Source organism: Balaenoptera borealis (genome assembly GCF_965194805.1).
Source record: "Balaenoptera borealis genome assembly, chromosome: 14".
Lineage (NCBI taxonomy): Eukaryota > Metazoa > Chordata > Mammalia > Artiodactyla > Balaenopteridae > Balaenoptera > Balaenoptera borealis.
Window position 1 is genome coordinate 24816060 of NC_138875.1, and position 13783 is coordinate 24829842.

The 13783-nt window shown below is 44.9% G+C and overlaps 1 protein-coding gene across 11 annotated transcripts in view; it reads right to left on the reverse strand.

Annotated features, from left to right (window-relative positions):
• The window catches only part of CTIF (cap binding complex dependent translation initiation factor), a 302947-nt gene that overhangs the window by 40003 nt on the left and 249161 nt on the right, over window positions 1-13783 (reverse strand). For all 11 annotated transcript variants that reach the window (XM_082354569.1, XM_082354577.1, XM_082354567.1 and 8 more), the window contains one exon: window positions 473-628. In XM_082354569.1, coding sequence (XP_082210695.1) covers window positions 473-628 — 156 coding nt within the window. The remainder of the gene's footprint in view (window positions 1-472; window positions 629-13783) is intronic.

Genomic DNA, 13783 nt, shown 5'->3' on the forward strand with positions numbered 1-13783 from the left:
TGACCCTCCAAAGTGGATTATGATACCTGGTAGGGCAATCACCCCACTGACTTCTTGCTTCTTAAAAGTTTCTTTATTATCCTTATTTATTTCTTTATCAGAGGAAATTTAGAAGCAAATATATTTTAAAATAAATAATTCAATGGTAAACCAATCCAGTCCAAAGATCTATTCACTCAATATTTTCTGTAGATCTCCCTTCTGTAGGCAGTGTTCTAGAGTATGAATGACTGCAGTCTGAGTTCATAATACTTTCCTTTGGGGGATTATTTCCTTTTACGTAAACTCAATAAATAAAAACCTGGCTAGAGTAAACAAAAGCACTGGGAAGTTCCGTTTCTCTTAACCAAATGATTGATCACTTTAAGTGGTACAAGCCTTGTAGCTTTCCTGGCGCATCAGAGATGGAGACGCGCGTCGTTAGCAGACAGGGCAGCGCCCACGCTCTCGGGCAGGGCCGGCAGAGACTTACCTCCCTGAGACAGGTGTAGATGGGGCAGACGAGCACGCGGAAGGGCTCGCCCGTGCTGCTGCGCATGGTGCCGAAGACCTCGCACAGGAAGGTGATGAAGCCCAGCCAGCGCTCCACGTCCTGCTGCTGCAGCTCCTCCCGCACTGTGAAGTCCTTCTGCGGAGGCACAAGAGACCGCGTCAGCTGCACAGGAGCTGGGAGGGGCCCCGGGCACCACCCCGGTCTGCTGCGGTGCCTACTGGCTAAGGGCTAGGCCCGGGCAACTGGTAAACCCCATGATTTCCATGAGAAAGGCGATGGGTGACCCATGGCTGGAGCATGAACGCTGAAGACTCACTTGTGGGCAGAAAGACCACCTTGACCTTTAGCCACAGCACCTCTTCTTCAGTGTCCCCAGATTGGGGGGCTCTACAGCCTTGCCTCACTGACCCAGATACTGAGGTGGAGGGAATGAGATAAAGGGGGAGATGACACCTTTCCCAGTCATCACCTCCTCCATTCAACTCCCTGGCGCTAAACTATCTCCTTTGCTAACCTCCAAATCATGCCCCCACAGCAGTGAGGGTAACCACACACCCAGCAATGGGCATCTGAGGCCCATCTTGGCCCCAGCACTGGCCTAGAGACACAGCTACAACCCCCGCCAGCAAGTGGCCCAGAGCATAGAAGGAAAACTAGAGGCATTCATTCACTCATTCATTCATCCTCCTTAAAAATACCATTGCCCGACTGTGTGCCAGGCACTGCTCTAGGGGGTAAGATAAGACATGTTCATTCATTTTAGTTCATTCAGTTATGAATGAACTAAAAGCCATTGGAGGGTTCCAGGTAAAGGGACTTTGGGGAACTCAGAGGTAGGAGTTATTCCTTTCAACTGGAAATTGGCACCTTGGAAGAGCTAGGATTCTGACCTAAGAACCTGGGGGAATTTCAGGTGGAGCAATGACCACAGGTGAGGCACCAGGAAGGTAACATGGAAGTCTGGGAAACAGGGAGGTCTTAGCCAACCCGTCCCCATTGCAGGTGGGTAGAGAGGAAAATGGGGGCAGGGCTGGGAAAGGAGGTTGGGGCTAGAGTGTGGATAATTGAAACCAGCCCAGGAGTCAGGTTCCATGTGATGGTTGGTAGGGACGGTTTTGGGGGGTCATTGAAATGCCTTGGTCATACCTGTGCTCTTTTGAAGGTTAATATGGCATAGGTGTGGAGACCAGAAAGGAGGCCACTGCAAAGGTCCAGACAGAATGAAATAAAAACCTGAACTCTCTGGCGATTGAAAGATAAGACTCTGTGGTAGATTAGGTTATGTTCAGAAATTCTTCCGCCTTTCCCCTGGTCTTCGGGTTTGACCTTGTGACTTGCTTCGGCCAGTAGAATGAGGCAGAACTGACACGGTGCCAGTCCTGATCCTGGTCCTTAAGAGGCCTTAAGTATTTACGCTTACTCTCCTGTGCTGCTTCCGTCATTGTGAGAAGACCATCCGAGGGGTGGCCCAGTGGTCCCAGGAGGAAGATGAATTACTTTTCCTGCTGCCCCAGACCCTGCAGAGGGTGCTGTACTGCGGGTCTTGAAGTCATGAAACTTTGGGTAGTTCTATCCTCATTAACTTCTGTTTATCCCACTATATCTTTATGTGGTCAGAGCAGGGGCAGGCATTACCATTCCCATTTTAGAATGGGGGAACTGAGGTACAAGATCTGAAAAGACTTGGCCAAGGTCACCAGTACAAGAACTTGAATGAGAACCTAAGCCCTTCCATTGCTCTCTGCTCTGAGCTGAACGTTCTCAGCCCTGGTTGTTCAGTGGAGTCCCCTGGAGGAACTCCAAAGCTACTGACGCCTGGACTCCACCCAGAGAGGCTTGTGTCATTGGCCAGGCTGAGGCCAAGACACTGGTATATTTTGAAAGCTCCCCAGGTGATTCCAATGTACAGCCATGGTTGAGAACAACTCTAGACCTTTATAAAGTGCCAGCGTGGGCGTTAAAATGGTGCCCCTGTATCAGTGCCTGAGACGCCCTTTCTCTCTCTCCCATAAAAATGCCCGTGAGAGCGGACATAAGCCCCACAGCAACACCGAGAAGGAAGATTACAGTTCACTGCAGACGCCTTACCATTGACTAAAATGCTGTCGTTGAGAAGTTCTGGTTGTCCAAAGCCGCTTGGCCCCCTACCCATAAGACAGGGGTGAGATGGGGAGGGAGCTCAAGCTTAAGCCCTCCCTCTGTCTGCCGCTGGCTCGTAGGCAAAGAGCCTGTAACTGTTAACAAGGCCCCGTGCCTGTGCCCTACGGCAGCTCCCATCAATACTGCTCTTATTCTAGTCATTGCAGATTCGGGGCAGAAGGAGGTGAGGTGGTTCCCTGAGTCCTCAGAGGCACAGTGTTCTCAGGCAAAGCCCTCTGGGCAGGAAAAGTCTCAGGGCAATGCAAACCAGGGACTGGAGTTTTTTAAAAAAATGATTACATCTGACCAAAGAACTACAGCTTGACTCAGTTTCCTCCTGATAATCAGTGGCATTGAGAGAGGATTCTGTTTTGGGCTAGTAGAACTCACTAGAAGACTGAAGGCCTGCTAAATATGGGGTATTGAATTTGGGATGTGCACATGAAACCACCAGCTTCAGGTCTGAGGAGAGACTCTACTATTACCTCAGCAGACACTGAGCAACTCTAAGGATGATCTGCACAGCTAACACCAAAACCAAACCCAGCCTTTCTCATTCAAGGGTAAGGGAGGAGAAAAGAACTATGGCATCTGTGGAAAAATCCTGCACCGCAGAATAGGGGAGCATTATCTTGAAGATCTAATGGAAATGCATAACTCTGAAAATGTCAGCTACAATAAAGCAAAGACAAATAAAATAAAAAACCCAACTACAAACATGTGGGATTGTATGTCTGTTAAGAACAACAACATAGATTCTGTGACATGTGATTAGTTAAAAAAAACCTTAGGTTGAGATGAAGTGTGAGACTAGAAATGGGGATAGGAGAGAACCAAAGGAAGTCAGAAATCCACAGCAAAATGAAATGTGAATTGGAGGCAATAAAGAATAGAATGGATACTGCAGGAAAAGTGATAATATGAGACAGACTTGGAAAATGACTAGAGAGCTGAAGACAAAGCCATAGATTAAAAAAAGAAAGAAGAAAAAGGATAGAGAAGACAGAGAGTGGACATGAATTATAGAGGTTTTCAAAAGGACATCAGAATACAACAAAGGGACCCAAGAGAGAAACTTAAAGTTGAAAACAAACAAAACAAAACAACAAAAAAAAGAGCTGACTCTTCAGGCAAAAAGTGTTCACAGTGTTCCAGAGCCCCACTATTTATACTTAGCAGGAGAATTTTCTTTTTTTTTAATTTCAAGGAAAAGGAAAAATTCTAAAAACAGCTTTGAAGGAAAAAAAACCCCTAGGTTTCTTACAAAGGAACAAAAATATGGTTGGCCTTATTCTTTTATAATTGATGCTAAAATTCAGAGACACTGAGGCAACATCTTCATATATTTGAGGTAAAAAGAACACACCTAGCTATGAGTGAAAGCAAGACAAAGACATTTTACACAAGCAGATTTTTAAAAAATCCCACCCACATGCTTATCTTTAAAAGAATTAAATGGTGCAGCTGCTATGGAAAATACTGTAGTGATTCCTCAAAAAATTAAAAATAAAATTATCAATATGATCCAATAGTTCCACTTCTGGGGATATATACAAAAGAACTGAAAGCAGGATCTTGAAGAGATACTTGCACACCCATGTTCAAAGGAGCACTATTCATAATAGCCAAGAGGTGAAATCTACTCAAGTGTCCACTGACAGAGGAATGGATGAACAAAATGTAGTATATGCATACAATGGAATATTATTAAATCTTAGAATATTCTGATACATGCTGCAACATGGGTGAACCCTAAGGACATTATGCTAGGTGAAATAAACCAGCTGCAAAAAGGACATCAGAATACACAGAACAAAGGGTCCAAGAGAATCATCATCGTACTGTATGATGCCACTTATATAGGTATCCAGAGTAGTCAGATTCATAGAAACAGAAAGTAGAATGATGGTCGTCAGAGGCTGGGGAGACAGGGCAATGAGTAGTTGTTTAATGGATTAGAATTTGGGTTTTATAAGATGAAAAAGTTTTGGAGATTGATTACATAACAATGTGACTATACTTAACATGACTAAACTGTATACTTAGAAAATGGTTGAGATGATAAATTTATGCTTTTTTAAAACACAATTAAAAATAACTTAAAAACTTTCTTGAAGGCATGCTCCAGCCAAAAAAAAATTTACTACTCAACTCTGAGAAAATCATGGTATAGAAGCACCAGAAGTGAAAACTTGAAACCAGGTAGATTTATGAAGTTAAATCAAAATAAGTAATTATAATTTTGGTTATAAGATTGAGTCAAAATCCAGAAATAATCCTCTAGAGAGAAGATACTTAATAAATAAATGTAATCTGAATAAGAATTTCATAGTAGTAGTAACCTAATAATCCAAGATTAAATTACTTAAGATTGATGAATACTGGTGGGAGAAGGAGAGAAGACTTGTAAAGCACACAAAATTTCATAATTTAGACCATAAAGATTCGCAGGTTATTGCTTCTTTCTTAAGTTTGATAAATAGAGAAATAGACATTAAAGTGTGCTTTTAAAAATATTAAAACATGGGACTTCCCTGGTGGCACAGTGGTTAAGAATCTGCCTGCCCAATGCATGGGACACGGGTTTGAGCCCTGGTCTGGGAAGATCCCACATGCCGCGGAACAACTAAGCCCATGCGCCACAACTACTGAAGCCTGCGTGCCTAGAGCCTGTGCTCCACAACAGGAGAAGCCACTGCAATGAGAAGCCTGTGCACTGCAACGAAGAGTAGCCCCCGCTCGCTGCAACTAGAGAAAGCCCGCGCACAGCAATGAAGACCCAATGCAGCCAAAAAATAAATAAAATTAAAAAAAAAATTAAAACACTAGTAGCCATTAATAGATATAAAATAAAAGTAAAACACAAGTAAAATCAAAGTACTTTTCAAGGTAACATTCATTAAGTAAAATAAAAATTATTTATATAGATAAAAATACAATCCATAATAGATAACATATATACTGTATAGTGCAGACTCAAACTACATAACACAAAAGCTATTAAAACATAAGAAAAAGATAGAAAAATAGTATTGGAAAATGAAATCACTAGTATTCTTTTGCTGATTAAATGAACAAAAAATGTATTACTTAGATGACTTAAATCATGTAATGAATAAGACAAAATTGAAACAAACCTCATTATAAGCTGTGATTCTACTACATATGTCAGAATACAGAAACTGTACAGGTTACATACTTGGACTAAGAATTAAGAACAATTTTAAAAATAGCCAATTACTTGTTTAAAAGGCATTCTCCTAAAGAAAGATGGAATGAAGACATAATCAAATATACAGTAATAGATTATTTAGGAAATAAAGGACTGTAAAAACTTGTGTGATGTGGTCAAAGCTCTAATGAAAGGTAAATTTATAGTCTTAACTATTTTGGCTATTTAAAAAGGAAGCAAAGGGACTTCCCTGGTGGAACAGTGGTTTAGAATTCACCTGCCAATGCAGGGTACAGGGGTTCAAGCCCTGGTCCGGGAAGATCCCACATGCCGTGGAGCAACTAAGCCCATGCACAACAACTACTGAGCCTGTGCTCTAGAGCCCGCGAACCACAACTACTGAGCCCACGCACCACAACTACTGAAGCCTGTGCACCTAGAGCCCATGCTCCCCAACAAGAGAAGCCACCACAAGGAGAAGCCTGCGCGCCGCAACGAACAGTAGCCCCCGCTTGCCGCAACTAGAGAAAGCCCGCACAGCAACGAAGACCCAACGCAGCCAAAAATAAATAAGAGAACTCTCTAATAAAGATCAGAATTAACAAGAGAGTTTAGTAACTAATTAATAGTATTTAGATGTAAACTTAATATACAAAAATCAACAACTTTTTTATGACAGAATTAACCAGTGAGACATTTTAATGCACAAAAGCTCATTTAGTAAGCAATAAAAGTTCTTAAATGACATTATTAAGAAATGTGTGATTTCTATGAAGAAAATTGCAAAACTGAACAGAGAAATTTAAGAGAAAGTCTTAAACAAGTGAAGAAACACATAATATTCCTTAATGGGTAGACAGCACTGAAAGGATGGTAATTTTCCTTGAAATAATTCACAAGTTTAACACCAATTTGTACTCCATATTCCAACGGGAATGTTTTGGAGGGAAAGGGGAAATGGAGACTTGAAAAAAACCATCCTAAAAGTAATTTGAAAGAATAATAGGGAAAAAGCTAAAAACAAAATAGAACAAAATTGGAAAGAGTTATACTACTTTCACCTATTCTAAAGCTTTAATAATTAAAAGGGTGTGGAACTGACATAAGAATGAATAGCTAGATCAGATAGCCTAGAAACAAATTTGGCATCCATAAGGGTTTATCACATGGCCCCTAGAGAACCACAAATCAGTAGCAAAGGAAGCATTATTCACTCAAGCAATGATGCAGAAACAGCTGTCTACGTCGGGGTGGGTGTGGGGTGGAGTGGATAATTTAGAGTCTCCTTTCACACTGGCCCCTAAAATGAATTCCAGATGAAATAAAGAGGTAAATGTTAAAGAAAAAAAAAAAAAAGGACAAACCATAAGAACTTGAAGAAAATTAAAGTATTTATCGAATTTCTGGATGGAGAAGGGTCTTCTAAATTAAAACAAGAGGAATGCATCAAAAATCGATATATTATAAACACACTTAGAAGGCAATGGATACACCAGGAAAAATATCTGCAATAAATGTGACAAAGCGTAATGGTCTTAATGTTTAAGTAGCTTGTTCAAATTGATATTAAAAGTACTAAATCCCTCTTGGACAAAACGGGAAAGGGCATTAAAAGATAATTCATATGTGAAAACATAAATTGCTGACAAATATATAAAAAGAAATTAAATCTCAGTAGCTATCAAATGAATGAAAATATCATTTTTTCGCACCTTCTGTGTTAGCAAAGCTTAAAAACCAGTAATTGTCACTGCTGGTAAAGATGAAGTGAGACAGGCACTCTCATAATATGAGCCATGTAAACTGGTATCACTTTCCTGAAAAAAATCTTAAAATAAGCCTTTGGGGACTTCCCTGGTGGTGCAGTGGTTAAGAATCCGCCTGCCAACGCAGGGGACACGGGTTCGAGCCCTGGTCCGGGAAGATCCCACATGCTGCGGAGCAACTAAGCCTGTGCGCCACAACTACTGAGCCTGTGCTCTAGAGCCCGCGAGCCACAACTACTGGGTCCATGTGCCACAACTACTGAAGCCTGTGCACCTAGAGCCTGTGCTCCGCAACAAGAGAAGCCACCGCAATGAGAAGCTCGCGCACCGCAACAAAGAGTAGCCCCCGCTAGCCACACCTAGAGAAAGCCCGTGCACAGCAACGAAGACCCAATGCAGCCAAAAAAAAAAAAAAAAAAAGCCTTTCAAGTGTTCTTATTGTTTGATCCAGTAATTGCACTTCTGGATAATTATCATAAGGAAATAATTTAAAATAACAGGAAAAATAAGCTTAATACACACAAAAATTCAACAACTTAAGCATCCAACAATAGGGGAATGATTAAGTAAATGATGATTCATGGACCCATTAAAATTACGTTTATGAGAAGCTTATAACAGCTTGGGAAAATGGCTGTGTAATGCTAAGTGAAAAAAACAAAAGCAGGGACTTCCCTGATGGCGCAGTGGTTAAGAATCCGCCTGCCAATGCAGGGGACATGGGTTTGTGCCCTGGTCCGGGAAGATCCCACATGCCATGGAGCAACTAAGCCCGTGCTCCACAACTACTGAGGCTGTGCTCTAGAGCCCATGAGCCACAACTACCGAGCCCGCGTGCCACAACTACTGAAGCCCGTGCACCTAGAGCCCGTGCTCCGCAACAAGAGAAGCCACCACAATGAGAAGCCCGCGTACCTCAACGAAGAGTAGCCCCCGCTCACTGCAACTAGAGAAAGCCCGAGCGCAGCAACGAAGACCCAATGCAGCCAAAAATAAATAAATAAATAAATTTTAAAAAAAAGAAAAAGTAAACTTGCAAATATTATATAATCTCACCCATGAATAAAAAATTTTTTTATATAAGGAAAAAGATGAGAAATATCCAAAGTGTTAACAGTAGTCGTTTCTCAATAGTGGAATTATGGATGACCTTTATTTTTTACTCTTTATTATTTTCTGAATTTCCCCACTTTTCTGAGAACGTTTCGTTTTATAGTCAGAAAAACAGTTACTTAAAAAGAAACTGGCAGATCGTGACCCTTTTCCTTGATTTTTTTGATTAGGACATCGGAACTCTTGGAGTGACCTGCCAGCTAGTGGTGATTCTCACTGCAAGGGTGGGGAAGTGGGTTGTGACCTTGCCCAGCCCAGAGGCCACCAAAAGCCAGCCTATGTGTCTCTTCTGGGCGCATACGTTGTAGGTTGCCAACTTCTCCTCTGGAACAAGGAGCTCTTTTTTGCCAACTGAAACCAGCCATCCCCTGGGTCTCCAGCTCTGCCTTCAACCTCAGCCTTTTGCATCCAGAACCAGCAAGGGGCCTCAGATTGGTGGCAGCCATTTCAAAGACTGGTATTTGGCTCCAGGTTCTCATCTGACTGGCAGGCTCTCTCCCAGCAACCCCTAGTGCCTTTCCCCAAACTTGAAGGCTACCATTTAAGCCTCGTTTCCTGCCTAAAACTATTTATTGACGTACTGCTATTTCCTGCACCGGCCACATCAATAAGCCCTGAAAGCCATTCAGTGTCTCAGGTTTCTCAAGGCATTCTGGGAAATTCTTCCCTGCTCTGGATAACCACATGAACTCTGGCATGATAGAGTCCTGTGGTCAAGCCAAAAACAGCTGCATACAGGCAAAGGGGGAACCCCCCCACCGGGCGGCCAGCGGCTGCAGCGGGGAGATGGTGCCCTGAGAGACGGGAGGCATTAGGGCACAAGGATCTTAGTGTATTCTGAAGCTTCCTGAAGTAGATGGCAGCCCCACCAATCCCTGCAAACTCACCATCATTTCCTTCTCCTAAAACAAATGACCAAGGGAAATTTGCCCATCCACATTCTACATCCCTGGTGACTCTGGTTTGTTTCTGTGCAGAGAGGTAGCTGCTGCTGCGATGTCCCCAGTGCGGAGGAGAAAGTGCCCTTTTATTTACTGCTGGCAGGAAGTTTCTTTTTCCTTGAGAAGTCACGATGAAACGTGAGAGGGGTGGGTCCTGGGGAGCTGGTGACAGCCCACCAGCAATGAGTTGATCCCAGTCCTTCCCCCAGGACACTGGTTGGAGGGCTTAAAAAGAGTATTTGCCAGAATTCTTTATACTGGCAAGAGGAAAGTTGTTTTCAAATAGAAGGTACTCTGTTTTTTATTCGGCGCAAACTTTCCCTTCCTTCAGGTTTTTGCTCCCATGTTGGCTCCTCAGGGGGGCCTCCCCTTACTGCCTCTCTAAGATAGCAGCCCCCAAGGCTCATCGTCTGGCCCTGGTCTATTTTCCTCCTAGTCTTTATCATCTGTATCAGGTCCTGTATTTGTTGATGATCTGACCCTTCACTAGAAAGAAAGTTTCCCTAGGTCTGGAGTCCTGTTGTCTTATCCATTGCCACGTCCCCTAGAATGGTACCTGGATCATAGCAGGCATTTGGTGAACATGTGGGTAAAGATTCCACGCTAAGTGATCAGACAGCTCTTCTTTAAGAGGCCAACCTGTTCAGAGGGAACAGGCTGCCACCATTCTTTTCTTTTCTTTTTTTTTCTTTCCTGAGTTCTTTTTTTTTAAAAATACATCTTTATTGGAGTATAATTGCTTTACAATGTTGTATTAGTTTCTGCCATACAACAAAGTGAATCAGCTATATGCACACACATATCCCCATATCCCCTCCCTCTTGAGCCTCCCTCCCACCCTCCCTATCCTACTCCTCTAGGTGGTCACAAAGCACCGAGCTGATCTCCCCGTCCCATGCAGCAGCCTCCCACCAGCCATCCATTTTACATTTGGTAGTGCATATATGTCAATGCTACTCCCTCACTACGTCCCAGCTTCCCCTTCCCCCGTGTCCTCAAGTCTGTTCTCAACATCTGCACATCTTTATTCCTGCCCTGCCACTAGGTTCATCAGTACCATTTTTCTAGATTCCATATGTATGTATTAGCATATGGTATTTGTTTTCCTCTTTCTGACTTACTTCACTCTGTATGACAGACTCTAGGTCCATCCACCTTACTACAAATAACTCAATTTCATTTCTTTTTATGGCTGAGTAATATTCCATTGTATATATGTGCCACATCTTCTTTATCCATTCGTCTGTCGATGGACACTTAGGTTGTTTCCATGTCCTGGCTATTGTAAATAGTGCTGCAATGAACACTGTGGTACATGTAACTTTTTGAATTATGGTTTTCTCTGGGTATATGCCCAGTAGTGGGATTGCTGGGTCGTATGGTAGTTCTATTTTTAGTTTTTTAAGGAATCTTCATACTGTTCTCCATAGTGGCTGTATCAATTTACATTCCCACCAACAGTGCAAAGATGCTCAACATCACTAATCATTAGAGAAATGCAAATCAAAACCACAATGAGGTATCATCTCACACCAGTCAAAATAGCCATCATCAAAAAATCTAGAAACAGGGCTTCCCTGGTGGCGCAGTGGTTGAGAATCTGCCTGCCAATGCAGGGGACACGGGTTCGAGCCCTGGTCTGGGAAGATCCCACATGCCGCGGAGCAACTAGGCCCGTGAGCCACAATTACTGAGCCTGCGCGTCTGGAGCCTGTGCTCCGCAACAAGAGAGGCCGCAATAATGAGAGGCCCGCGCACCGTGATGAAGAGTGGCCCCCACTTGCCACAACTAGAGAAAGCCCTTGCACAGAAACGAAGACCCAACACAGCCATAAAATAAAATAAATAAAGAAAGAAAAATTAAAAAAAAGAGTATACGTTGCTTATCTAAAATGTATATTAAAAAAAAAAAATCTAGAAACAATAAATGCTGGAGAGGGCATGGAGAAAAGGAACCCTCCTACCATTCTTTTCTTAATTTTAGACTTGAGAGGACAGAGCCAGTATGTTTGCCAGGATCCACCTTTTCTTTCATTTGTGGCTGTTATTTCACTCCCCAGACGTATTCTTCCCAACTGCTCTGTGCCAGTCCTGGTCCAGTTCGTCTCGTAGCATTTGTTTCACTTTTGTGGGTAACATTTTTGTCACAGGGTGAGGTTTCTTTGCTTATTTGGGACTTTTTTTTCCCCCTTTCAAGGTTGCATCAAGTAAGCCCATGCCATTCTGTAGAGTCGCCCTTTGCGACGGGGTCATCTGTGGTTTTCACCTGGCTACTCCCCCACCTTGGACCTCCCCTTTGGTCACCTGGCCCCTCAGTGCTGCTTGCTGCAGCCATCAAAGCCCACCTGCACGCTCCCCTCCTCACTTCCCCCTCCCTCCTCTGTCCTCCTCTCTCAGCCCAGGGCCTGCTTGCCTGCCCCCAGTGGGTAGAAATAGGCCCTGGGTAGCTGCTGGGAAGTTCCTGTCCTGCCCAGTCATTAACATCTGGGGGGACCCCAGAGCAGGAGCTTTCACCTCACAGAAGGCGATATGGTCCTTTCTTGGCACCTGGTCACAGGGGCAGAGGCAGGGGCGTTCCCAGGCTGATGGCTGGTCTGGAGGGGAAACTGCAGACACTATGGCAGATCAATCTCCCCTGGCCTGAGAGAGAACCCTGAATGTGCCATTTCCTGTCCTTTCCTGGGACCTTTGGGCTCCATGAGACACCTCTGTACCCTTATGAAAGAAGGATTCAGGGATGTCAAGCTACCTCAAGTTGGTTTCTGTGACTTAGGACCAAAAAGAACTGATCAGAATGACAGTTGGCCCCTCCTCTGTGAGGGAAGAGTGGCTCCCAGCCAGGGGATGAAATGGGGCCGAGTCGGAAAGGAGGGTGGGCTGAGGCTGGGTGGGCATCCTTCCAGCAGAGCCTGGCGTCAGGAGAGGAGGAGAGGGGAGAATGGGCTAGCTGGCTGGCACCTGTGTCTTGGATGGTCCTCCCTGGGTGGAGCCCACGCCCTGCCTCTCACACCCCCACTTGGGGCAGCATGAAGGAAGGATGGCCCAAGTCTTGGCATCACTCTGACTGGGTCAGACAGACCCCCATGGCATCAAAGAGTGACGTGTGCAATGGATCTGGCACACACAGTAGGTGTTTAACAAGTGGCAGAGAGACCTCCTGGTTATTGTGTCCTGAGTCATTCTGTCTACCAAAGCCGGCCCCAGACCTGGCCACCCTCTCCTTCTGGCAGGCTGTGTGTGCAGCCCCAGCCAGGGGGTGTACGGCCAGGCTGCACTCACAGCTGGCCATCACGGCCACATCTGTGTGGCCACAGCTGCCAGTCTTTGCTCAGTCCTGCTGGGCCCTGAGGCCTGGCCCTGGGGATTCAGGTGTACCTCTACTCTGGAACAGTGGGACTCTGACCTGCAGGTCACTTTGGCTTGGCCAATAGTTTGTGGCAGGCCTGCATTGTCTGCAGAAAGAAGGCGCCCCAGAGGCTGGTGTGAGGATGAGACTACAGCTTCCGCCCTGGAACTGGTTGCTTACTTTGGGTTCTGATGTCCACTGGGCCCTGCCTTTGGGCATGTCCTTACCCTTCCCACTCCAGGTTGGACCTTTCCCTGAGTAGCCTTGACCTCCACAGGCCATGGCCCAGACACCCAACCATATGATGCCAAAGCCCTGGTCACTCCACTGCTTCCCTCTGTTCTGCCCCCAGACACTGTTAGATGGCATTCTTGGCTGGACAGAAACCCTCTCCAACTAGTTAAAGCACACAGGGCCTGAACTGGTTTATGTGGCAGGGGTGGAAGGGGGTGGTCCCCAAGAACATAGCTGGCCCACAGGGCTCAAACAATGACAGAGCTGGTCCTCCCTGCTCTTGCTTCTGCCTGTCTTAGCTTCGTGCAGGTTGACCACTTTGTCTCCTGCCTGGGTCTCCCTTTGCAATGGCAAAGATGGCCGTCAGTAGTTCCCAGTCTCTATCATGACCCCTCTTTCCTGTGCCCAACCCACAAATCTCAGGGAAGGATTCTGATTGGCCCTGCTCGGCAGATGACCATCCCTCAGACCAATCACTGTGGATGTGGAGACGGGGTTCCCTGATTTGCCAGACCCAAGTCACGTGGCCAACTCTGTGGCTGGGCAATGTGGGGCCCTGTGACAGATCCCCAGACCACA